Here is a 25205-nt window from a genome sequence, read left to right as displayed (position 1 = left end):
TTCAATTTAAAGAAAAAAGGAGTCGACCTTGCCTTAGGAAAATAGTTGCTCTGACAGCTAAAAAAATATACAAGTCTAGTTTTAAAAAAGTTATGCTGTTTTAAGTGGCGTCCGAAAATTAATGCGAATCATCGCATACAGGGTGTCCATCGAAAGTGCTGTATGAAATAACAAATAAATAGTTGACGTTATGAAAAAAGAGTCAAATGCATTTTTTACGTACTTTTTTTTTCTTTTAAATAGAAGGCAATATTTCTGTTTTGCTACAACGAAAAAGAGCATAAAAAAACGAATTCAAATGCCACTTACAAGTGACTTTGACATAACCTCCCAAGTCGTAAAAAGTAAAGTTTTAATGCAACACATGAGCATGGTCTTTCCTGTTCTTTTATTTCCATCGTCTATAGAATATCAAAATTAAATAAAAATAATAAAATATGATCTCAAAATTTCTTTTTTCGACTGCTAAATATTAGTGCAGTTTTCTCAGAAATGATCGCTGTTGTCGTGAGGAGATTGTTTCCGAGAAAACTACGCCAATGTTTAGCAGTCGTAGGAAGACATTTTCACCATATCCTGTAAACAAGGTAAATAAAAGATCGGAAAAGATCGTCCCCAACTGTTGCAAAAAATATTGTATCTTTATGGCTTGGAAGGTCACCTCAAGGTCGCTTGTAAATAGTACTCCGAATTCGTTACTTTACGCTCTCTCATTCTAGCGAAGGAAAAACAGGTCCATTTAAAAGGATTAAAGTAACCTTCGAATGACCTTCTAAAATGAAGTAAAAAGAAATGATTTTTTGCGTTAACGCATTCTACGCAAAAAAGAGCATAAAAAATATATTTAACGCTTGTTTCCTAAAGTAAACCGTGTACCAGTTACTTTAAACGGCGCTTATCGATGGACACGTTGTATATTACAGGGTATTGCAGCGGCATTATGCTGCTACAAGCGTCAAAAATTGCACGTTGCAAAAAAGTAGCACCGAGCGTCGCGGTCTGAAAGCCCAATTAAATTCTAGCTCGGAGCCGTCGATCATCCCCGAAACGCGGCGCAAGAGGGTTCGAGGCACCCGTATGCAGATCGCGCGATTGTCTTCGGTTCCTTCTTCCTGTTTCTCTCGGCGGATCAAGTCCCCACCCGTGACCGCGGCCCACGGGCCAGACGGGCCCCGTCCCGTGAGAATCTACGAGACATTTGCATGCCGCGGATTATTTAAATCGTCCCCTCATTGTCGTGGCTCCTTGTTTTTTCCGCAGAGGCCTCTCCAAGAGTCCTGCGGGCGCGCCCGAGCCTAGACAAAAAAACCGGCTGATCCTCGGGGCCCACGGAAGCGTCTTCCTACCCCTGATTCACCTTCGCTCACCCCTTTACAGAATGCCTGAGCGGTCATTCGGATTCGAGGATGCGAGTCGCAGCACCTTGCGACGTGTCACGGGACGAGGCACCGTTGTTCCAAGGCCATTGTCTCATGGAAGGGGTAGTTCCTGATTGTCGCGGTGGTGGGGGGCTAGTTTTTGATTGTCGCGATTGTTGGAGCACAAGGCCGTCGTTGCGTTTGTCCGTTGTGAATCCACGGTGTTTGTTTTCCAGGCGTTTCAAGGAGGGCTTTGGATCTCCGAGGCGTTCAAAGGGGTGGTTGTTGAAATTGCGCGGCAAAATAATGCAGCAGGATAATATATACATATATATTTATTATAATAATAATAATAAATATATATATATATATTAAATTATTATATATATATATAATATAATATAATATAATATACATATAATAATAATATTATATATACATTATTAAATATATGTGACATACAGGGTGTTCACCCTAACAGTCGCCACGATTTTTTAGGCACTTATATATATATATAATATACATATAATAATAAATTATAGATATATATTTATTATTATAATAATAATATTATATATACATATATATATATTACTTTATATATACATTATTAAATATATGTGACATATAGGGTGTTTACCCTAACAGTCGCCACGATCTTTTAGGCATTTAGGTCAATTCTCGACGCAGAAATGTTTCGAATAAAAGTTGTTAAGTACTCGGTTTTGATTTATAAGTGCAATAATAAAAATTCCTGAAAACTTTTTTATTCAATAAGAAACTGAGGTCACCTTCACTTTTTCAAATAGCGAAATGTATTCGTAAGCTCGCATTGTTATAGCTGATGAAAAAACGAACACAACGCTTTTGGATGACTTTGAGCCCAGAAACGGAGAATAATTGATCTTCGCGTAGCCGAGACCGGGTCGCCGTTGACCCATGAGGGTAGCGAAGAAGCACATTGTTTAAACGAACTCCTCTCCTCTCAACATGATAAATATTATTCGATAACATCCTGTTGCAAAAAGTTAGGTGCATAGCAAGCATAGTAAACGTTCAGCTATGGGTCAGAAGCGACCCGGCGTAGGCGCGCGGCGTCGCTCATTTGCGTCGGCTATTCGAGGATTAAGTAAGTTTTTCTGCGCGTTAGCGAAACATAAACGTGACTAAATTATAGTCAACGATATTTTCGAGCTGAATTAATTTTCATTTTTCTATTCTCTTTGTAACGATTGTTACGTAAACGCAATATTCCTTGATCTATCCTCATATTATTCTTTCTCGTGTAACCACTCATCTTCCTATAAATCTTACCCTAATCTACTCCAACCTAACCGATCCTAATTTATTGTAGCGACTTTCTATTGCACGATCTACCTTGCCTTTTCTGCAGCCTCTTTTCCATTTCTTCTACATTTCTAAGTCATTCTACAACTTTCTCTTCCCTCTTACCCCGCGATACTTTTTCTACGCTCGCAGCTCTGTCTTTTCCATCAACGCGCGGTCTTGTGATAGGTAGCGGTGCAGTACAATTTGAAATTAACCCTTTGCGCTGGAAATCGTTTCAGCTCTAAATCCAAAATAGTTTTTCTTAGCCACAGTATTTCCATTTTATATAGCTTAATTGATTTTATCCATATGAAAAAATTGAATCTTGTGATTCGTACGACAATTATATTTCTAATAATTTTTTTAGTTTGTTAACCGAGGAATTAACTTTTATTCAACACGTTTCACAATGAGTGTTCGTTTCCTCGCAGTGAGAAATTATACCATCGCGCTTAAAGTAATTTAAAAAGATCACATTCCATTTGTTGATTATTTATTTTAACAAAATATTTTGTGACACGTGTAGAAAATGCATTGATCAAATATTTCAAATGGATAGAGAATTATAAATTGCAATAACTATTTCGCGCGGTAAATATTTTGAAATTTTTCGTAGTACTTCAGTGTCATCACTCGAGCGCAAAGGGTTAAACTTCGTTTCCCCGAACCTAATAATTTTTCAAGAGGAGTTGTCATAGTAATTTCGTAGATTTTCAAGGGTGGTTTCAGCAGAGTGGAAAGCTTGGCGAAGAACGTCCGTTAAAAAACCCGTGGTGCCAAAAAACAGCCGAGGATGCCGTTGCACGAGAGAAAAATCTCCCACCCCGCGTATTCAAATCAACCCCCACCCCGCGGACCGAAAAATTTTTTTCGCGCTTCCGTCTGTTTGTTTTTTTTTCCCGCAGGGCGGGGCGAAAGAGTATGCAAAGAGATCTTCAACCCTTTCCAGCTATCGCCCCTCCGTTGGTCCGTCGTAATTTTTTTTTCGGCCGGTCCCGTCGATCCCCTTTGTCTTCCTTCCGAGTCCTTTCACTTTCACCGCTTCCTCCTCTAATCCCAGCCTCGTCGAAATTATGCAGGATTCCCGTACGGAGACAACAGGGGCGAAATAGTGGGGAGAGAGCGGAAAACAAAATCGAGACGGGGTTGTAACCCGTTCACCGGCCAAAAAACTGACGGATCCTTTTTTTTCGCGGTTTTCTGGGACACGTGTAACGGCGCGGCGTCGTCTTCCGTTGACGCGGGACCCGTCGTTTGGCATCTTCTGTCGTTTTTTTATTCGCCTTCGAGGATCGTCCGTTGGGCGACACTTTTTCCGATGATCTTTTGGTATTCAAAACGCTAGATTCTACGGGCTCCTGACAGCCCTTACAATTTTTTATACCGGAAAGGAATAATTTACTGCACTGGTCTAGGTTCACGGAGAAAGTCAGAATGGCCGGTTTTACAGTTCTTATTCTAACACTAAATTTACGAAGCACTAAAAGCAACCATTTTTTACTAGCTTTGTCAAAGCAACGGTAATATATTTCAGTTGCTACTTTTGTATACTTGTTCCAGGTAACAAAATTGAAAATGTATTATTACAATCTCACTAATGGTAATTTAAAAAAAAAGTAGAAAAATTACTCTTAAAAAGATATTCTTAATAATAAATTCTTATCAATCGTGAGCATAGAGAAATAGATTATTGTATATTAACAAAATTGAATCCAAAGGATAAACTTAATATTGTCTTTATAAATTTACAAATAAATATAAAATTTATTCCTCTTATATATTTCTATATAAATATATTTATTCGTATTAATTAAGATCATAATAATACGAACTGAATAACTAATATTAAAAATGTCCTGGTTTTAGAAAAGAAGATTATAATTTATTCCTCTTATATATTCCTATATAAATATATTTATTCTTATTAATTAAGATCATAATAATACGAACTCAATAACTAATATTAAAAATCATGATCACATAGAAAAGAAAGATTATTTATGATTCTATATTAAAATAATTAAATCCAAACAATAAAATTAATATTATCTTGATAAATTTACTAATAAATATTAAAATTATTCCTCTTATATATTCCTATGTAAATACTTGCTATATTCATATACTATACCAAATAAATCTTACTAATTGTGATCATAATAATACGAATTGAATAACTAATATTAAAAATCGTGTCAAATTATATTAACATTAAACTTAATACACTCATTTTCCCGTAACCAGAACCAACTCAGGTCCCGTAAACTTGTTGTTAAAATGCATGAATTTATCTATAAAGAATCTTGCGTGGGAAATGACTGAATAAGCTTAATTCGTGCGCGCGTAATAAAACTAGCAAGACGTATAAATAAATTAAGTCTTTAGTGCTCGGCAGGCGTAACGTTCGCCGACGTCTTAGCCTGTTAAATAATTCCAAGTCATTCCTCATATTTCGTCTTTCCCCCCTAAATTGTACGGTTCCCTGCGCGAGACACGCAACGATCAACAATCTACGATAATTGAATGGAATCTGGAGTGACTGAACTCACATCACTGGAGAGGCCGTTGTTCCACGGATAGGGTGGTTGAGGCGGCGACTGCTGTTGATGATGGACGCCTCCAACCCCGGTCGCGGAATGAGGGTTGTGGATGTGCTCGGCCATCACGCTGACCCAATGGGCCAGACCTCCGCCACCGGTGGTTGCTGGGCCCGTGGTTCCCGTTCCAGCGCCCCCTGTTCCTCCGCCGCCGCCGCCGCCGCCTCCTCCTCCGCCGCCACCACCTCCGCCACCTTCCTCGCCGCCCTCGGACCACGCGAAAGAGGCCTTCTGCAACAGAAACGCAAGAGCAAATTAACGAGAGTCACGTGCACGAGTTCAAACGAAACAACATTACCGAACAGGCGATTAAAATTCGGTAATACCGCGCGGGACACGCGCGCCGTCGTCGTCGACGACAGTCGATTTCCGTTTTAATTCGTCCGCTTCAACGTCGGTTAACGAAACGTTTATAAAACCATGCCGCGGAACCGTCGTCGACCACGTTTGTAAAACGATCGCCGGTAATAATAACAGAGCATAAACGAAGTGCCGCGTTCCGAGGTACGAGAATTAACGAGATCCGTCGAGAAGCTTCACGCGATTATCGGAATCGCGCACTGTTTCGAGTCCGAATAATTATTTGCAGCCGGGCGGGGGGCTCGGGCTGGTTTTCGAGCTGTCGATTAAACGAATTCCGGGAACGAAATCACGCCGGGCTCCGCCGGCAACAGTGTTGCACAAAGGGGACCGGGGCGAAATTACACAGGCCGGCGAGCAGCAACAACAAGTGGCAGGCTTTTCGATTTTTCCGCGCGCGGACAATTTCGAAAATAAGCCTCGGGCGCCGATTAATACGGACCCGGGGCATTAATCACCGTAATTATGAGGCTCGCTCTCGACCGACCGGGCTGCTTCATCCGATATTCATGATCGAACGCACGAGAAGAGCTGACCCATTAATAAATTGATCGATAAATCAGCGAGCGTGGCGCCTGAACACACCTGAACGGCTTAAGCCGCGTTCACGCCTGCCACTTAGCCCCGGGAATGCGCGCGACTTTGTTGCATGAGCAACATCAAAGCGAGACCGGGTAAACAAATTGATCGAAATTGATAATTTTAGTTCGGCTGGCGCGCGTCCCGCCGACCGAACCGTCGCGACGTTTCTTTCTTCCGGCTGCGTTCGGGAGGCCGGTGCCCGCGATTCTGCAACGTTTAAAGCCACCTTTACTGGAACGACAATGTAGAGAGGCGTCGGTAGAGGAGACCGGGCGTCCGCGTTACTCCACGCAGCGATTTAATCAATTATTAAATTAATTTGCCCGGTGTTAATAGCCTTCTGGGGGCCTTAAGACTAATCGATCGTATCGTATTTCAACGTGACGCAAGAATCCGTGGAATCTCGGACGCCCCGCAGGCTCTGTATTTTTCAGTTTCGGAAGGAGACACGGTCCCCGCAAATTACGTCGCTGGTTGGCAAACCCTATAAAATCGAAAAGACTCGAACCAGGCCCGCCGCTCCGCACTCTTAATCTCTCGGCTACCGTGTTAACCGCGCGCATGGCACCGACTAGCGTCAATTTGAGACACATTGTTGCCGTGCAGCCGCCAATTTCAAGGGAAGGAGATTGCTCGGGTGCACGTGTAATCTGGGAAATTACAAACCCGGCCGTTTCCATGGCGTTTTTCACCGGAACACCGCGGTCTATCATTTCGACGGCGATGCCGGCGATTAAGCTAAAAACTGACACGGCCCGATCGGCTATAAATCCCGGGATCCTGGCGCGCCGGTAATGAGGAGAAATTAAGGATTTCTCGCGCATAATTTAGGGAATCGGAAAGAGCTCCGAGCTTTTTTAATTGCGCCGCTGCGTCGCTCGCACTTCGCGCCGCGCCGCTCCGCCCGCCGTATTTCGGTCGCCGTTCAAATAAAGATCGGCGTGGCTCGATCCGCGATAAGTGTTTCGATTCGCGAGGGCAGAACGGACAGGGGCGGTGCATTTCTCCGGCGAAAAGTTTATTTATAATGAAGCGACAGAAGTCGATCCGTGTGACGAGCCGGCGAGCTGCGAGCAGTCGGTTGGGACGATCGAGAGGGGAAAGAAGTTCTCGAGGCAGGCTCGAGAATAAAATCGGCAAATTCGTGTATAATTGCGCGGCACGGTATCAGACGGTATCGATCGGCTGTGGAGGCGTCGTAAGAAATTCATAGCCACGGAGAAAGAAGAGAAATGTCAGCCGATGCCGAATCGATACGTCGTCGAACGCGCGTCGCTTAGCCGGCCCCTATCCGCGCCGGAATAAAAATAACGAAAATGATATTCGGCCTGTCCGGGGGTCTGTCATACGTTTCGCGTGATCGCCGCGATGGACAGTTCATTAAAGCTCCTTGAATAATTAAACGGCTCCCGTCAATTTCCCAGCGTAGAAACCCGTTCGGCTCTTTATACCTTCCATCAACCTTTCGTCGAACGTTTAAACAACTGCTCGGCGCAAGAACTTTCGAATTTTATCTGTGCAAAGTCTGCTTCCAACGAGCTCCAAGATTATCAAATCCAATAAAACCATCGTTCTTCAAAGATTTGTACAGTAGAACTCCGATTATCGGATCGAAATTTTTGGCAGTGTCCGATTCAGCGAACTTCTGTTGAACTCCTATTATCTGTCGTTACATGCTCTATTGTCGAGCGTTGCACCAATTATGCGAACCCCTAGGTAGTAGCGAACATAAGCGAATGTAAAGATAGCACGGTTTCGTTTACCTGTTTGGTTAACTGGTCCGACCACTTTGCAACTTTGAAAGAATCTAAGCTATTTTTTGTCCGATATAGTAGTTCGAAAGTGTTAAAAATAGCTTTCGAAACAAATTATTTTCAGAAATAAGAAGCCTTTAGCCGATTCGAATACCCCGTGGCGTTGAACGTATGAAAAATTACGTTTAGAAACTTTGAAAGCGTTCTTCTCGAAACTGTGTTTTTGAAAACGGCGTGCTAGATATCTCGAGATCTAATCAACCGATTACCTTGGAATTTTGCAGATGCCTTTAGTATAATGTATATTAGGCGTTGACGATGCGCGTTTTTCTAATTCTTTATCATTTCGGAAAGTATAAACAAAGAAGATGCAAATTTTTTTGTGCGAATCACTTTTTAAATTTTTGCACCAAGTAATCCCGTTTGGCAGGAATCATGCGCATCTTAAATGAGCCGTTTATTTTGAAAGTGGCACAAGTCACTTTACCGTAATGAAAAGTGGTGATTTTTTAATGTTTATCAGTATCCTTAGATAACAAATACAAGTAAATCTTCTCGAAAGTTAGCATCCATATTTTTAAACGTGTTAAAACGCAAACCCTTAAATATATCGACTTAAAAACAAAGTGACTTATGCCACTTTCAAAATAAACGGCTCAAATAAAGGAATTCAGTGCGAAACTTAAATGTGGAAACCTAAACAAACGGCATTCAAAATAAAAGTAACACTGTTTCTTTTAAATAGTTCATAGCATTGTAAAATAAGCCATAAAAAGCTTATGTCAATCAAATGTCCACTTCTGCTGTTATTTAAAAATACAATTAACATTGATCGCGTCAAAGTGATCTTAAATTCATTAGATCCATTGATCTGAACGCGAACTCCAATTATTTGAACGAAAAGTTACAAGTAGCGGGGGGAGGGGAGGGGATAATCGGCGGTTGTCTGAACCGCTCGTCTCCCGTCGAGTTCGTATAAAAGGAGTTCTACTGTACTTTGCGATCGTTTGCCCGATGTTCAGAAAAATTACTGAGCAGGCATCGTTGACAGAAGTTGAAAAGGATCGGTTAGGCGATTGAGAGAGGATGATCTGGCGCCGGAAGCGAGTGGATTTCCGCGGAAAACCCTCGAAACCGAGATTCCTCGAGGCTCCAACCCCTGACTGGTAATTAGCGGAGCCCGGCGGTTAATTGATCTCGCAGCACGCATCGTGAGAAAGCTCGTTAGAAACTGCGGGTCGGATTGCTGGTGCCTCAAAGAATCATCCCCTCCCTCTACCAGCCGGAGGGTTGTTATTTCTTGGACGATAGAGGGGGGGATGATGCGTTTCATTATTGCCTCGCACTTAATTACAAGGTCTCGGACGGCCTGGGCTCCGCGTGTCCCTGTGTGCACCCTTCTCCGATTCTCTCGTCTTCCGACGTTGCGGTGCAACAAAAGCTCGGCCCGCCTCAAAGGGGATCGATTTTTGTTAACTGCAGAAGCTTTTAATTCGTTCTTCTGTCTCGCAGCCGAGAACACGCGAAAGACTCTAGCCAAAGAAGAAAATGAAAACTCTATTTTGGAGAATTGACAGTGGAGACGTTTATTCGTGTCTTACCGAATTTTGTATCGTTGATTCGGTCTCGAGCTTTCAAATCGTTTAGACTTTTGGCGAAGTGGCAAGGGAATCTGTTTCCCTCCGGAGAAAATTCATTTGTCGGACAAGTAAATTACGAGCCAGCGACTACTACCATCTAGCCGCATCGCTTTTTAGGAAGGATCTTGTCTCGGAACCAGAGCTGTTTATATGGAAGTTCGGAGCAGGATCTAAATCACGTGGTTTGGCAATGCCCAGTGTTTGAACCCGGCAGAAATGACACGATAATTGGACGCGGGAAGGCTGGATGTTATTCTCCTTATGTTGTGGATGCCATTCTCGATAAGCCGTTTAACCTACCTCTGTGGCCTGTACATAAGTTTTTTGTGAAACAATCACTGGACCTTTGAACTGGTATCTAGTTTATCATATCTAATTGTTAATATTGAATTACCCCGTTTTCGACAGCATAAATACTCATTAGAATGTGTGGAAGGATATAGCATGCTTGTACAGTCTCCTCCAAAAGTATTAGAACACTCGTAGAAAATTAAATCAATTTGGAAGTCTATAGGAAATTGCTATAATTTCTTCAATTTTCCTTCAAAGTTAATTGCATTGAACTGTTAACAAGTACATATATATTTACATTCTAATAAAAATAACGTCAAGTTTATAAAAGAAAATTATATTTTCTTTTCGTCGATACATCCACCGCGTCTTTTAATTATTTCTTCGACTAACTTCGGCATCCGTTTAATTAGATCGTCTACTAATATTTCTGATTCTATTTCGTTTCGTGCATGTGTAGTGGTATGTTTCACATATTTTGAAGACATATCGTACGAAATGAACTCACTGAACAAAATGCAATAAATGGCTAAACTAATTTCATAAGTGACAAACACTTCTAACATAGTATGTACTTTCGACGATACGATGCCATAACACTTGACACTAAAAAACATAATACATTACCTAACGAAATTACAAATTATACTAAATCGGCAGGATGATTTAAAAATATTTATGGATGTTTTAATACTTTTAGAGCGCGGGAGGGGGGCGGGAGTGAATATTCTTACTCCGTACACGGAGTAATCGCGAATCGGTGCTGCGAATAATACCGTAGAAGATTCAATAGCTCGATAAAAAAAGAAGCCAGAAGAAACTGTTGGAAAAGTGGAGGAGAGGTTTGAAAGAAGCGCTAGACCGGCCGAGAAATAGCCGAACAGAAAATGAGAAAATCACTAGAGAATTAGAGAATGGTTTTGGGAGAAGATTGGACGAGCAGAGAATTATCGGAGGGTCGAGGAACAGTTTGGGCGACCGAGGACAGAGGGGGGAGCAGAGGGTTGGAGAGAGAGTGCGTCGTGAATTCGGGTCAAGCCATGTCGCGGAATCAACTAAGCCGAGCTCGAACCGCGAACGTGCCAAGAAAAGTTGCCTCGTGGCGATAACTCGGTCAGAAGCAAAAGGAAGCAACAGGAAGTCGAGGAGCCGGGGCGGCGGCGTTGCGAGAAATTAATGAATTAAGCCGCGGAAAAATGCCCCGGCTAAGGAAATCCGCGGTGTTCCTCTCGAAGGATTTTAAACGCGGCTCGCTTGTTTGCGCTCGACTTGAATGGGGGTGAAGCGTCGGCAAAGAATGACGATGAGAGAGATTGAGAGAGAGAGAGAGAGAGAGAGAGAGAGAGAGAGAGAAGCGGGGCAAGAGGAGCTGGGAGCTCGAAAACTATGCAAAAAGTTCGGGGCTAAAGTATTTAATAAATGTTGAGAAAGTACTTGTAGGGCAAGATTTCGTTACCGAGGCGGTCCCGGTCGAATTCAGACCGAGATTTACGTTTCAATCTACATTCAAATTCAAAGAAACACCGTTGAATCGCCGATGGAACAGGGAAGAGAGCGTGTGCCGCTGCAACGGAGCGGAGAGGAGAGGAGAGAAGAGCGAGAAGAAACAAAGGGCGAGAACGAACGGACAAAGTAGTTCGAAAGTCGAAGACTGGATTTACCGGCGAAACAAAAAGTAATTGTCAAGCAAACAGGATTTCCTCGCAGCCAGCCGGGATCCTGCGGACTCTTTACCCCCGCGCCGCGCTCCCATTACGCGAAAACTCGTCGCACTTAAGTATCCGGTAACTTTTTAACCGACAACTTACACAGACCGTCTCGCGGCCGTCCCTGCGCAACCATTCTCCCCGGCTGCCCTAACTTTTCCCTTCCACCCTAACTCTTTCCTCGCTGTCCGCGCGATCCGGTCGCCGCGTCGGCCGTTCCGCGAATCGTAAATACTGCTTTCCCCAATCATTTCTTTTTCAATCGTTTGCTTTTCCACGCGGAAACTCGCTCCCCCTTGCTCCGGGAAAATTGGCTTGTTTGCTCGAGGGTGGTACGTTCGATGGTTCCGCGGTAACATAAATTCGGCCGAATATGCTTCCCTCCTCTTTCGGGATTCATTCGGGGGTCGCCAGGGAAGTCCGGAAGAGGGTAGGTCAGTGAAGACGCGAATTCTTTCGGGGATTATTGATCTTGATGCTCCGGTTTCGAAACGGATTCGAGGAGGAGGCCGTTCCCCGTTCTTCGCCATACTCGCCGGCTGATCCCGATAACACCGAGCTACGGGACGAACTTGAAAATGATCCGACCCCTTCCGAGGATTAATTGGACGAACAAACCGGCCGTCGACGAAACGAAAACTTGGACCTCCGAAGCATCTAGTTCGCAACCGAAAGACTTTACCGGCGCGGAAGAGGCTCGCCGATTGTCGCGGCGAAGGAAAATGAGTAGCGAAACGGGGGGGTTGAAGCGGGAAGGTGTCGCGAGGGCTGACCTCATCGTGATCTTCCCGGTGCAGAGCGAGGTTCCTCGGGAAGGCTGGCACGCTGCTTACGGTCAATCCCTTGAGATCCTTCAGCTCCTTAAGGGCGCCGAGCGCGTTCAGGTTATCCTTCAGATTGGCCAGATTAAAATTAATCCCCTGCTCCTTGAAGTTCAGGTGCCTGTTGAGCACGGTCTTCCCTAGAGCGCTCGCCAGCAGGCTGTTGTACAGCTCGTTCCGCAGTATGAACTTCTGTTCGGCGGGTCCTTCGTCCTTGCTCGAGATGTCGTTCGAGGAGTCCGAGTCGACCTCCACCGACGAGTTCGACACGACGCTCATCGTGGACATTTTGTCGCTTACAAGTTTAATCGTTGCGAGTTCTTCTTTCTTTCTATCCTTCGCTGCTTCTTAGTAAAATACCTGTACATGTGCTTCTTGCATGTGTATAGGAATATAGAATTAAATACGCTTTCCGATCGACTCTTCTTTATGTATATATAGATGTGTGTATGTATATATATATATATATATTTGTTTTAATTTATATGTATATATATCTGTTCTTTTCCGTTGAAACTTCTATAGTTAGTAGTTGACGCGGCTCGCATCGGTAATCAGGAGGTTTAAAATCACCGTCGACGCACCACCGAAGGATTGCTTGAGTCGAGGCGGCCACGTGGCAGCGGCTCTCGAAGGGGACCGGGTCCCTCGACGACGGTTCCGCGATTAATCTCGAAAAATCTCGCTCGTAAAGGCAATCGGGTTCGCTATCAATGCCGGAACGCCGAAAAATACACGCTTCCTTCTCCCTTGGCTTCTCCTCGGCCAATCCTCCCTCTCTTTCTCTCTCTCTCTCGCTCCTTCTCTCTCCGACACCACTCCGTGCGAAATCAACTATCCTCTGTTTAAATTCGTTTGGTATTGTTATTGCCTTGCGAACCTGAACGCGTTTATTAAGACACGGTGCGTTGCTTCGTTACTGTCTCTATAATCCCGTCGATCTCGACCGAACCGCAGTGGCCGATCGTCGCTGTCGCTGCTGCTGCTGCTGCTGCTGCTGCTGCTAATCCACCTCTCAGTCATTAACTCTATCTACTCTCTTCGTCTCGGCTTATCTGTTAGTAGGCTTATCAATATTATCGGTGGTCGCCCGCGGCGCGGCGGGGACGAGGCGTCGTCGTCCTCGGAAAAAAACATTGCATCGTGGCGTTTAGGAACTTTTGCGCGCGCAGCTCATTACGCATGGCCGCGGCCTTTCTAATTGGCTGGCTAATTAGCGCGGGAGGGTGTCACCGGTGTGCCGCGAACACGAGGTTTCCGGCGTGCTCTCTCGCCGCCACACGCTCTGCCGCGCCTCCCTCTTCTCGTTCGCAGCAGCCCTCTGCTTCTTAGATCCTACTTGATTAGACGAGTTGCGCATAAAACACGTGAAAAATAGGAACTTTGGTTGATCGCTTCGGCCTCCTCTCCCTCTGCTCGGTCTCTCTCTCTCTCTCTCTCTCTCCCCCTCTTTCTCTCTTTCTTTCTTCCTCACTCTCTCTCTCTCTTCCGCTCTCTCTTGATCGTCCTCACACCCTCTCGTTCCTTCCCTCTGTTCTCCTCCTCATCGGTGTGCGACTACATCGAAATAATGACCCACCGTGCGGCGGTTATTCCGTTCTCACCGTCGACAGGTCCCGTGCAGATCCTCCCCCGCCTGGTCGGACGCGTCCGTCGGCGTCGCCAGGTAGCAGAAGAGGAAGCGCGGTGAGAAGGAGAAGAAGAAACGAAAGGAGAGGAAGAAGTCGATACGGATAGAGGAACATCCTCCTGGGCTGGTCGCGTCGAGGAACATGTCCCTTAGGCCTCCATCGGGATCGGGCCCGCGAGCGTGTCTCTTCCACTTGGACGGGAGCGGCTCGGGAGCGGGTTCAGGAGGCCCACAGGCCTCCCCTCTTCATCTGCCGAACGTCTGTGGTCGTCGGTGGGGGTCGTGGAACGCGATTGGTCGAGCGGGGGCCCGCGCGGGACCCGACGGAGCGCGACCGAGCGCGACGCGGCGCGACGGGACCCGAACCGGAGGGCCCACGGGCCTCTCGCGCGGTTTCGTGCGGCCTCGGCTAGCCTCGCGGCTCCTTTACGCCGCGGTTCCGCCGCGGTGGTGGGGGCAAGCGGCCTGTTAGTCGCGTTTCGAGCGTCGCCGAGTACAATTAACTACCGAGGGCGGCTGGAGTTGCCAGCGAGCCGGATTACGAGCCGATCGGAGCGAACGCGCGGCGACGAGTTATCTCGTCGAACACGAGACGACGAGCACGAACGACAGCGACGACGACGGCGACGACGACGTTCCCGGGCACCGAGTTCCTTCCGCTGACGGAAACCGCGTCGCGGTTCGAGAAGGGGGTTGCCTCTCGAATCCCAGTTTCTTATGTGAGCGCGACCGCGCGACTGGTTGATGCAGTCCGCGGCGGAGCATAAGGAAGCGGAAGCTCGCCGTTCCTTCTCTCTCTCGGTCGCTCCGTTTTCTACCCGCTCGCGGTGTCCTCCTCCGTTCCTGGCGTTCCTCCTTGTCGCGCCGCCGGCCAAGGAAAGGCGCGCACGCTTCGCCGCGGCCGCCGGCGTCGTCGTCGACGTCGTCGTCGTCGTAGCCCGTCGTCGTGGTCGTGGTGTACCCTCCGTCTTCCACTTCCTTTCTCGCGTCTCTCTTTCTCTCTCTCTCTCTCTTTCCCCGGCGATCCAGCCGCGGTCGTGCCGTTTCCGCCCTCGGCACCGCCGCCGCCGCCGCCGTCGCCGCCGCCGTCGCCGCCGTCACCGTTCTCTCGGCTTCCTCTCGCTCCCGCTCCCGAAGACGACGATGCATCCGTCTCTCCCGCCTTCGCAACCCGCCTCGATCCCGCCGTGCGCCGCGCGCCGTGGGAGGAAACGGGGTGGCAGCAAGTCGGGTGGAGGTAAGGAGAAGCCCGAAAGGAACGAGGAAAGAAAGCGGCGCGGTGCGGAACGGAGACCGCCGAAGAGACCGAGCCGCTGGAGAGACGGAAAGGTGGCGAGAGACCGAGAAACGGGGTGGTGGGAGGAGACCGAGAAACTCCAAGGTGGAGGTGGAGAAGCGAAACGAACAAAACGAAGCTGGCCGAGAGTGGCGGCGAGGCAAAGAGAGACAGAGAGAGAGAGAGAGAGAAAGAGAAAGAGAGAGAGGAAAAGAGAGAGAGAGAGAGAGAGAGAGAGCCGGAGATAGGCAGAGATGGCCAACGCCGGGAGACGGGGGGCAGAAGAGAGCCGGTGGATCGGCGGATCGGTGGATTGGGGGCTGGGGGGGTTGGCGGGGCCACGTATCCCGCGAAGAAACAGATAAATATAGATATTTTTCCTTTGGTCGACCACCTGGGGAGAGGGATGAGGTTCGAAGGGAGGGAGAACGCTCGCGGGTGGTAGGAGACTCTCGGTCTCTCGGCTCTCTCGGTTCTCTCGAACCGAGGGGGGCGAGAGGGGGCCGAGAACAGAAGGGAGGGTGTTGTACGCTCGTTTCCCGCCCCCCAGACCGAATTGGAAAAATGGAAATAATAAGAGTCGCCTCCTGGGGGGGTTGCATGGCGGGCTGCACGAGCAGCCGAAGGGGTTGCAGGGGGTGCCGAGGGAGAGCCGAGGGTAGTAGGTGGATAGGTGGGATGGGGATGGTGGGGGTTGTGCGCAGTGCAGCATGCGCCCTCGCGAGACGGGGAGAAGCACACGTCGTCTCTCGTCCGTGTGTGCGAGGGCTCTCACGTGTGTTCGCGGGCAAGAAAGTGGGGCTCGGGGTGGAAGATCGAGAAAGAGTCTCGCGTGATGCGAGGGGGAATGCCTTGACGGACACGTCGAAACCAACATGGCCACCGCGCCGCTCTCCCGCTCCGAAATACTCCCGCGTTCCGCGCATAAATTAACCCTCGGACCCGCGGCCGTATAAGTCCGACTTTGAATTCCTTTCTCCGCGCGCGCTCGCTCGCTCGCCGGCCAAACGAGTCCGTACCTATCTGGAGACGCGGCTTGCACCCCCTTCCAAGCCGATCCTTCGCGATCCATCGCGGACCTGTCGCGAGGAGAAATTAGAAACTGATTTCGAAGACCTTCGACCAGAACCTTCGATAGACGATGATCCAAGAATCGAGAATTCGGTCCCGGAATCTTCCGATGATTCCAATAAATACGCGGTCTCTCGGGCTGCCGCGGTGTCGCTTCTCCAATTCTTCTCTCGGCCTTGGTCGATTCTCCGCGCCGAAAGGGATGGCTTGAACGCGCGCGTCACCGCCGCTCTGTAACGAAGCGCCCAGTTTATTTGGCCCGCGGAAAAGGAAAGAGACACAGGGTCGAAAACCGAAAGAGAGGCGAAGGGTGAGAAAGGAAGAGGAAGGGAGAGGGAGGGAGAAAACGAGTTCCAGGGCAGTTCGTTCCAGTTTTCCGCGACGGTGATCGAACCGGCGCATTCCTCGTTCGCGCTCCGAACGATCGTTCGTTCGTTTGTTTGTTTGTTTGCTTGTTTGTTTGTTTGTTTGTTTGTTTGCCCGAGGATGTTTTATTGGCGTCGGTAACGAGACGCAGTTCGAGGCGATGGCCCCCGATAATGGGACCTGGCCCGCAGCCGCTTTTCCTCTCCGCGAATGTTAAAGTAATACGCCTTCGAAGACGGAAATCATCGTTTCTCCTCGAGAGCGCGATTTAAGTGACAAATGGCGTCGTTGCGAGACGAGCGCGGAACGGATGCGTTTCCGTTCGCCGGCTCGCCCGGCGAATTGAAAACTCCCCCGGTCGCTTTTTAGGGAATTGGACGCTCTGGCGAGACGAGACCGAAATTTCGGTGGGCCGACATACGTCCTACCCGGTCCTCGGCGAATTTTATTCTTCCGTTTCGCGCGTGCACCGGAACAATTTCGCCGCGGGCCCAACCCTCGACTCTGCGAGGATTGTTACGCCGATTGTTATATCACGACCGATGCGATCGCTAAGTTCGGCAATTTCTGTCGGGAAGGGATTGGAGGAAGCCGGAGCGCAGGAGATAGAATCGGCGGTCCCGTGGCAGGACGCCTAGATCGCGATCCTCCACTTGTCATATCGCTATCAATCGCCATAAAGCATTCGGATCAGGCGGTCCGGCTATAATAGATGTACCGTACGCTAACCCGAGCCTCGATTCCGGGCGAGCATGCGGCACAGGCTGGAGTGGAGCGAGTCTGGCAAATAACAGATGGGTCACATGAGCAGGTAATACCGTAGTTCCTCTCGAGTGGTATCAGGCTTTTGAGGTTGCCACGGATCCGCCGTTTGTGCACACGGACGGGAACCCACACGTACCGAACGGGAGAAACCCGGTAGCCAGGAGGAACGTGACTCCGCCGGCGTTCCGGAGATGCTGTTTCACGTGGTTGCATAAAAGTCCAACGGGAATCGGGGATCGAGTCGCCTGTTACCTCTAATATCCTCTAACGGTGCATCCCCAATTACCATTGTCCCATTCACATGCAGATAGCTTCACACTCCTGGATCCCACCCCTTTTTCTTTCGGCTCGTTTAAGTAGCCCGATGGGAGCCTCTCCTTTCATCGCATCGCATCGCAGCAGCAGCCACCTTTTCTCCCATTCCCCATCCAAGCGCCCTTTTCTCCTTCTCTCACTCCGGTGCCGTGATTATTTGTGTTTTGGTTTTTCGGGCGGGGCGGAAGAGGTGTTCCTCGGTTTACGATTACCCGGATCGAGAGACTTCCTCTTCCACTCGTCCCGCGGACCGGTTTACCGTTGCGCCGCGAGAAGTCACCCCCTCGGCGTCCGGCTTCCGCTCGAGAGCTCTGGTATCTTCTCGCGTTTTGATCATGCCTTCTTAACGGTTCGTGGGATTCCGTGCTGCTACTAGGTCGCAGCGGGACCGTAGTATCTGGGTCACGAGACGCGAGAGCGAGTTTTCGCGTGAAAAAAAATCGCCTGGGAGTGGCATTGAACGGTTGCCAGCGGGAAGACTATCGGAGCTCGCGCCCGGGGAGACTCTAATACATTAAAACACCAAAAACTCTGAGGAATCGAGCTTTCGGGACTTGAGACGAGAGGCGCGAGGGTCTCCCGAAAAGGAAAGCGAAGCGAATCAGAGAGGAACGCGTGATTTTTCCCGGGAAAAATGTAACGTTCGAAGTCGTCGTTACACGAAGCGGGAGAACAAGAGAGGGTATGAAAATGATCACGGTCGTATCGTTGGCAGAGAGCCACGCAGCACCGGTTCGGGTAGGACGTCTGATAAGACGCAAAATCCGAGAACAGCTCGAGGGGCTGGGACGGGGGCGTAAGGGTCGGGGCGTCGGGGTGCGAGGTGAAAATTAAAGAAGCGCTAAGTCGGGCGCTAAACTGAAGAACCACTTGTTGAACAGGTTGTGGCGGCGGCACGTTGGTTAGAGGGAGGCCGGAGGGGTTGGAAAGCACGAGAGACGACGGGACGAGAGGGTGAGAGGGCGGGAGGGTGGCGGAGGTGGACCGGTTGACGGGGCGGCGGTAGGGTGCGGGTGCGGGTGCGGATATGCAGATGAGGGGTGGCCACCCCCGTGTAACTAACTTCTAACTTTCGCGTAAAGACCAGCGGCGGGCTTCCGTCGGTTTCGCGCCGCTCCTGACCGCCCCTGGCCGCGCTACCCTCCGGGAAAATTAAATCGGAACAGCCCGAGAGACTCTTCGCGAGCGCCGACGAGTGCTGTCTGCAAGGCGCGAAACGAGTCTTCTTGCTCCCGCCGTCGCGTTTCCGCTCGTTTCGTCCCGCTTTCTCCCGCGACCAATGTTTTGCAGCGCCGGGGAAGAGACGCTCTGCGCGGATTGATCGATGGACCTCCCCCTCTCGCGAAAATAATAATGTCTCGAGAGCGGAAAGATTGCAAAGTTTCGAAGGGCGGAGGCCCACCTACGTTTCTCCTCTTCCGCAGCTTCGCTCCGGAACTCGGCGAGGAGGAAAAAAGACTCGCAGAAATTCGAGGAACGTTTCTTCGCGGAGTCTCCGAGTTGAAAACGGTCCAGGGGACGGGCGCACGGAATCGTAATCACCGGCGAAGAACAATTTGACTTATCATCGTGCGCCCCCCTCCCCATCCCCTTGGCGTTGATCGCGCGAGCCACCGCGAAAAAAGGGAGAAAACCGCGAAACAACGGATCGCGGCAGTACTTTTCCCCGCTTTCGACGTTTTTCCCCGGCGCACCGCTGCCGAAAAAAAGCCAAAGAAAAGGACGTCTGGCGCCGAGACGTCGGCGACGACGAGTCTCGACCCAGATATCCCGTCGTCGTCGTCGTCGTCGTCGTCGTCGTCGACGACGTCGTCTCCTCCGTGGCTCCGGCTTTTCTTATTTCTCCCTTTTGCCCACCCATCGCGAGCGCACTCTCCAACCCCCGTTGGGGTAGGTTTTTCCACCCTGGTCCACCCCCGGAGACGTTACACACACCGCAACGGGAACGTGTGCGGCTACCGTACAGCCCCGCGCCCCCGTTCAAACCCTCTGCGTATGAGAATAGCGGTGGAGTGGTGGTTTGCGAGCGCTAAGGGTGGGCGATCCCGATTTTTTCCTTTTGCCAGGCCGCGGTGGGGATGGACGACTTTGCGCAGTGGATTTATCGACAGCGAGCACTGTCTTCGATCTTCTCATTGTCTCCTACTCGAAAGCAACGATAATTCATCCTCGAAGCGTATTATGCAACCCGCGGTACCGTATTTTTTGAACGGGCGCGCTGTAAATACGCGAAAACCGGCCACGACGGTGGAATTCGGCTCCGCGAAGACAAACGGACGCTCGCGCCTCGATAAGAAGGGATTTGAACTGCAAAATAGAACCCGCTTCGATCCGGAACGGTTCGCCGCGGACTAAGTTGCGGGGATAACTCGCAAGGATTGGTCCCGGACCCGAGATCGGGCCCAAGAAAGAGGAAAGAAATCAAATTCGGAGTGGCCGTACGGAATTTCAAAGAGACGCGCGCGCGCTATTGAATCGAACGGCAGTCTTTCTGTATTTTCGCGCATGCAAAAACGTGGGGAACGCAGCTGCATACGCTGATAAGAACTCCCACGGAGCACCGCGGCAGCGGCGGCGGCGACGGAACAAACGCGGAAAGATCGAATGAGCTTTGCTAGCTTTTCCAGCCTTTCTTGCACTTCTTTCCCGGCCGCGCGAGCCCCGAAGATTTTTCTTGGGTGGCCCAGTTCGCCCCCATTGGTTACTGCACCCCTCCTCCACCCCTCGATTCGAACGAAAAACGCCTGCGTTATTTTTCCCCCCTCCCACGGGGTCTTCGACCCGGCGGATTCGCGATTTGCAGCCCTCGCGACGGGGCACTTTAGTGCGCTGCAAATAACCGAAACTGCGCGAACACTGCCCATTCGTTCTCCGTCACGGGCTTCTATTAACGAGTAAGGGGAGTTCGCCTATCGCCGGACACTTAAGATTTTTGCTGAAGAGACAAGAAACGACGATGCTCCACTACTTTTCTTTCGTACGAATTCCATGCTATTGGGTTGGCAACTAAGTAATTGCCGATTTGTTCAATGAAATAAAAAATTCTTTTTTACTTGGAATGAAGTTTAATCTGTAATGTATTTTCCATTTTGTTCGATGACCTTTTGCCATCTCTCTGACAACTTGAAAATTCCAGGCTCGTAGAAAGTCTGATCCTTTTCGGCCAAAAACTGAGTTAAGTGAGATTTTACAGCGTCATCATCATTAAAAGTTTTACCACGAAGGGAGTTGTCCAGGGATCGAAATAAGTGGTAATCCGATGGCGCGAGATCAGGGCTATATGGTGGGTGTAACATCAATTCCCAACCAATATCCATCAATTTTTGCCGAGTGGACAAAGACGTGTGCGGCCTAGCATTGTCCTGCTGGAAAATGACACCTTTACGATTGACCAATTCTGGTCGCTTTTCCTTGACCGCTGCATTCAATTTGTCCAGTTGCTAACATTCACGGATAATAAAAAATAACATAATAATAATAATAATAATAATTTTATAATATAACATTTACGGATATCATAAAAATGGGAGTGAGAGACATCTGTAACTGAAATCGGCAATTACTTAGTTGCCAACCCAATATTACGTTGGAAACTATGAAACGGGCGTTTTTTGTTTAGTCTATATTCAGCTGCGACGAGAGTGGTTCATTGTAACGTGCGCTCAATATTTTTATTTATAAATTTTAAAGGTATCCTTCTTACGCATTTCGTAAAATTTTTTCGTGTTCGTATCCCATTTTTATTTTATTCTTCTCCGAAACCAGATGGAAACAAAACGCGACTTACATCTACTTTTCTTGTACAAGTTCAAATGGAATTATAGCGCAACTCAAGCTTCGAGAAACATTAATCACGCATTCGGAGACGGATTCATTAATGAAAAAAATGCTCGATATTGGTTTCAAAAATATATAATATACATATAGATTGGATATAATAAATAATGTGGAAAATTGCGCTTCTTGTTTTTTATTTTTATTCAACGCCCGTTTCGTAGTTTCCAACCTAATACAAATATAAATGGATTATTCAATTGAAGGTATTAAACACACTTGTCATTTTGATTGTGAAATCGTTGAATTACTTATCATAAATTCAGTTTTTATTTTTTTAATGTTTTTTAATTTCATAATATAACATTTACGGATATCATAAAAATGGGAGTGAGAGACATCTATAACTGAAATTGGCAATTACTTAGTTGCCAACCCAATACATTGCTAGAATTTCAAATGAAATGATCAAAATAAGGATCGTCATCATAATATTCATTTAAATTGACGTTAAACTTTGATACAGTTTACGAGAAGTTCTAAATAATTTACAGTCATCGCGCCTATTGTTTTCTGAACACTCTGGTACATCGGCGCATGCATCGTGAGCTCATTCTTTACAATTTGAGCATTGTTTTCATCGAAAGACTCCAAACAAATTACACGGACCGCCTTCTCATCTGTGTTTCGAGGATCCAACGTTCTAGTTTTCTTTATCTTATATAGTCGACTTGTCTTCCCAACCTTCTTTCTCAAGCTTTTCTTACGTCCCTTAATGTCTTTTTCATTTTCTTGTCGCTCGACCCATTTCTCGCAAGGAGACAATAGATATCCGATAATAGGGGAAGACGCGTTGTCAGAAATTACGGGACAGTTAACTCATCAGAAAGTTCTCATTTGCGGGATCGAGTCCACAGCGTGCGAAAGATTCAAATGTAATTAAAAAAACTCTTTAAAAGTCGCAAAACTTTGGTCGGGTGCAACAATAAATTCGCTTCTTTCGCTACGTAATACGCGACCGACGCGTGTTCGGTTCCTGCATGTTCGTTCGATCTCCGCTCGAGTTTTCGCGGTGTTGCCGTCCCGTAACGATTTTCAATTTGCAATTATTCCATTTTCTAAGCTTTCCCCGAAGCGTTTTCGGGGCTGCTTTTATCGTCGAGGGAGACTCGAAGCTCGGACTTCATCCGCTGGCTGGCTCGTCCGACCGCGCACCATAGTTGCGTGTGCCCGGTGCACACGTGCGCGACGCATAAAATAATAAATTAAGTCGGAACGATAGGATCAGCCGGGGCTGCGATTGGTCGTCGCCGAGAGAGGGCCCCTTTTATTATTTCTCCTCGGTCTTTTTTTATCGCGCCGTACGAATCTCTCCGCCGCGCTGGCAGACGTGGGGGCTGAACATTCCGGCCATCTTGAATTGCAAATAAGTGTCGGATAGGAAATAACGAAACGAACGAAATTGGATCCGAAGCCTCGCCGAGCGATTCGAGCGACTCGCGACGACGATCTTGCCGGACGATCGACGCGACGAAAATTTCGGAAGACTGTCCAATGAAAATCCCGTATGCGTGACGTGGCAGGTGTCGTATCGCGGTCCCTACGCGTTCTCGAAAAAACACGGTCGCGCGAGACCCGCAAAAACTAATTGTCCGAGTGGGCAAAAAGCTCGCGTAATTAAGATGTAATCAAAACCCACTAAATTACACGCGAGTCTAGCTACAGTCAATCAAGTAGAGATCGCTCTATTAGATTACCGGTCCGGGTCACAGAAAAACTGCTGGAAAAAAAAGGGGAGAAGACAGTGGCTGGCTCTTTCTTTAACGAATTAACGAGGCAGTTACAGCGATTTATTCGCGCGGATTACGAGGCGGCCGTGAGCGCGATCGTTCCCGCGTAAAAATCCCGTCTTCTCTCATCGGCTTTAAGTCGCCACCGCCGCGCCGAGAATTACACGCTATCCGATGTCCCGCGATTTGCTTGGCCGCTGCGCTTTTAATTGGAGTTCTCGATCGATGACTTCCATAGCGATCGTCCGACCTCCTACGATCCGCGGTTCAACGTACATAAACGTCCGCGTCGCTCTTAACGTAAGAAATTTTTCGCCCGAGACACCGGGCGTTGAATTATTCAGCTCGAGATGCGCTTTTAAACCGCTCGTTTCGCTTTTTTTTGCCGCGAGAAGAACGCGGGAAGCGATCGTTGCGCGACGATTCTTACGGCGCCGATGAAAGAAGATACGTCTAAATCGTTCGCCGCACCTCGCGCGCGAATTTCGATACCGGCGTACACGATTAGTCGATTTAGAAAATTAACTTGCACGCGCGGAGCAAGAGAAAGGATTGTAGACCGCGCGTGGGTGTGCGCGATCAATGGAATCAATGGGAGACGGAGTAGATCGATCTATGATAAGCGGTGGCTTCGTTGCAGTCGTAAGCATAAAAACGGCGCAACATTCGATTCTAATCGTAATTAGAATGCATACGGGAGACCGAATGGAAGAGATTTCTCGGACGTTCAAAATGCAGATACGGGCGGATCGAAAATTTGAAAGTTCCTCGCGGAACGAGGTCGGCCGTACGGCCTCGAAAACGCAGGACAGGATAAAAAAGACCACGAAATCGTTGTTAAGCGGCCGCGCTTAAGGCAAAGTGGTGTAAGTCAATTACCGGGACTAACGGAATTAACTTGTTAACGGTGTAATTATTTTTAAACTGGACGGTCAATGATTTTTTTCCACCGGAGGAGCTCGGTCGCGCTTCGTCGAATAAAGTGCGCCTCGAATAATATTTAAAAAGCTTCGCGGGTATGAAACGATGCATAGATAGACCCACTTAAAAATATAAACTACAATGGACACAATAGAAAACGGCGCGTGTGCGGTCCTGGAGAGGAAGAGAGAGAGAGAGAGAGAGAGAGAGAGAGAGGAAGAGAGAGAGAGAGGTTAAAACAACTTCAAGTCCTGCGACAAAGTTCCAGCAAAGCCGAATTAAAGGTGAGCGCGCTTTAGGATCGCGATTACACGGCGAGCTTTCGAGCAATTTGTCGGCAAGGAAAAAAGATTGCAGCACCATATTGTCCGAATAGATATTTTATGTCCGTTTCTGCTTGGCGCTTAACACTGAACCTACCGAACAATAAATATGACTGTCGTGCGTTGTCTTGTAAGAATGGCAAGACTGAATTCATTTGGAAATTTCACCATTTATATTATATTGTATACTCGTATTGAGAGATTTATGCAATCAATTCCAATAAACGAGTCTTTATATTGTCAACAATTTCAAGATAACAAAATGCGAAGCTGATCAAAGTGACCGGTATGTAAGGTTTAGCGTAGATCAGCAATCATGACGTCCCAAAAGATTGTGGGAAAACTTCAATAATGTCATCCATAATCGTACAAATTATTGCCAATAATGTAAGTTCTTTCGAAGTTATCATTTCAACAAAAATGATCGATGTTTAATAAAACGCAGTCGTTGAATATCTATTAATAGGCTTCCGGTGAACGAAATGTTAACACGTTGAGTGTCGCATATCAACTGTAAAAATTTCCACATCGGAACC

General features: G+C 47.9%; 2 protein-coding genes across 5 annotated transcripts in view; both read right to left on the bottom strand.

Moving 5' to 3' along the window:
* Positions 1 to 25205, bottom strand: part of LOC117222890 (zinc finger protein rotund) — a 353257-nt gene that overhangs the window by 226806 nt on the left and 101246 nt on the right. For all 4 annotated transcript variants that reach the window (XR_004490780.2, XR_013034578.1, XR_013034579.1 and 1 more), the window contains exon 2: positions 5237 to 5515. Coding sequence is in view for 1 of the 4 variants with exons in the window: in XM_033474911.2 (XP_033330802.1) it covers positions 5237 to 5515 (279 nt within the window). In the remaining 3 variants the exon portion in view is untranslated. The remainder of the gene's footprint in view (positions 1 to 5236; positions 5516 to 25205) is intronic.
* Positions 7737 to 15157, bottom strand: LOC143260384 (uncharacterized). Its single transcript, XM_076525479.1, has 2 exons — positions 12391 to 15157; positions 7737 to 7889 (listed from the first exon to the last, which is right to left on the bottom strand). Exons 1-2 carry the CDS (start codon positions 12724 to 12726, stop codon positions 7737 to 7739), a joined length of 489 nt encoding a protein of 162 aa, XP_076381594.1. The 5' UTR covers positions 12727 to 15157.

Source organism: Megalopta genalis, chromosome 12 (assembly GCF_051020955.1).
Source record: "Megalopta genalis isolate 19385.01 chromosome 12, iyMegGena1_principal, whole genome shotgun sequence".
NCBI classification, from domain to species: domain Eukaryota; kingdom Metazoa; phylum Arthropoda; class Insecta; order Hymenoptera; family Halictidae; genus Megalopta; species Megalopta genalis.
The sequence above is the reverse complement of the archived record's forward strand: the minus strand, read 5'-3'. Positions and strand labels throughout refer to the sequence as shown.

Excerpts from the sequence above, each read along its gene's own strand:
- LOC143260384 (XM_076525479.1), bottom strand. The coding sequence starts at position 12,726 with ATGTCCACGATGAGCGTCGTGTCGAACTCGTCGGTGGAGGTCGACTCG. Across the intron at positions 7,890-12,390 it reads ACCGGGAAGATCACGATGAG|ATAATAGGAGTTCAACAGAA; the intron begins GTCAGCCCTCGC and ends ATGTAACGACAG.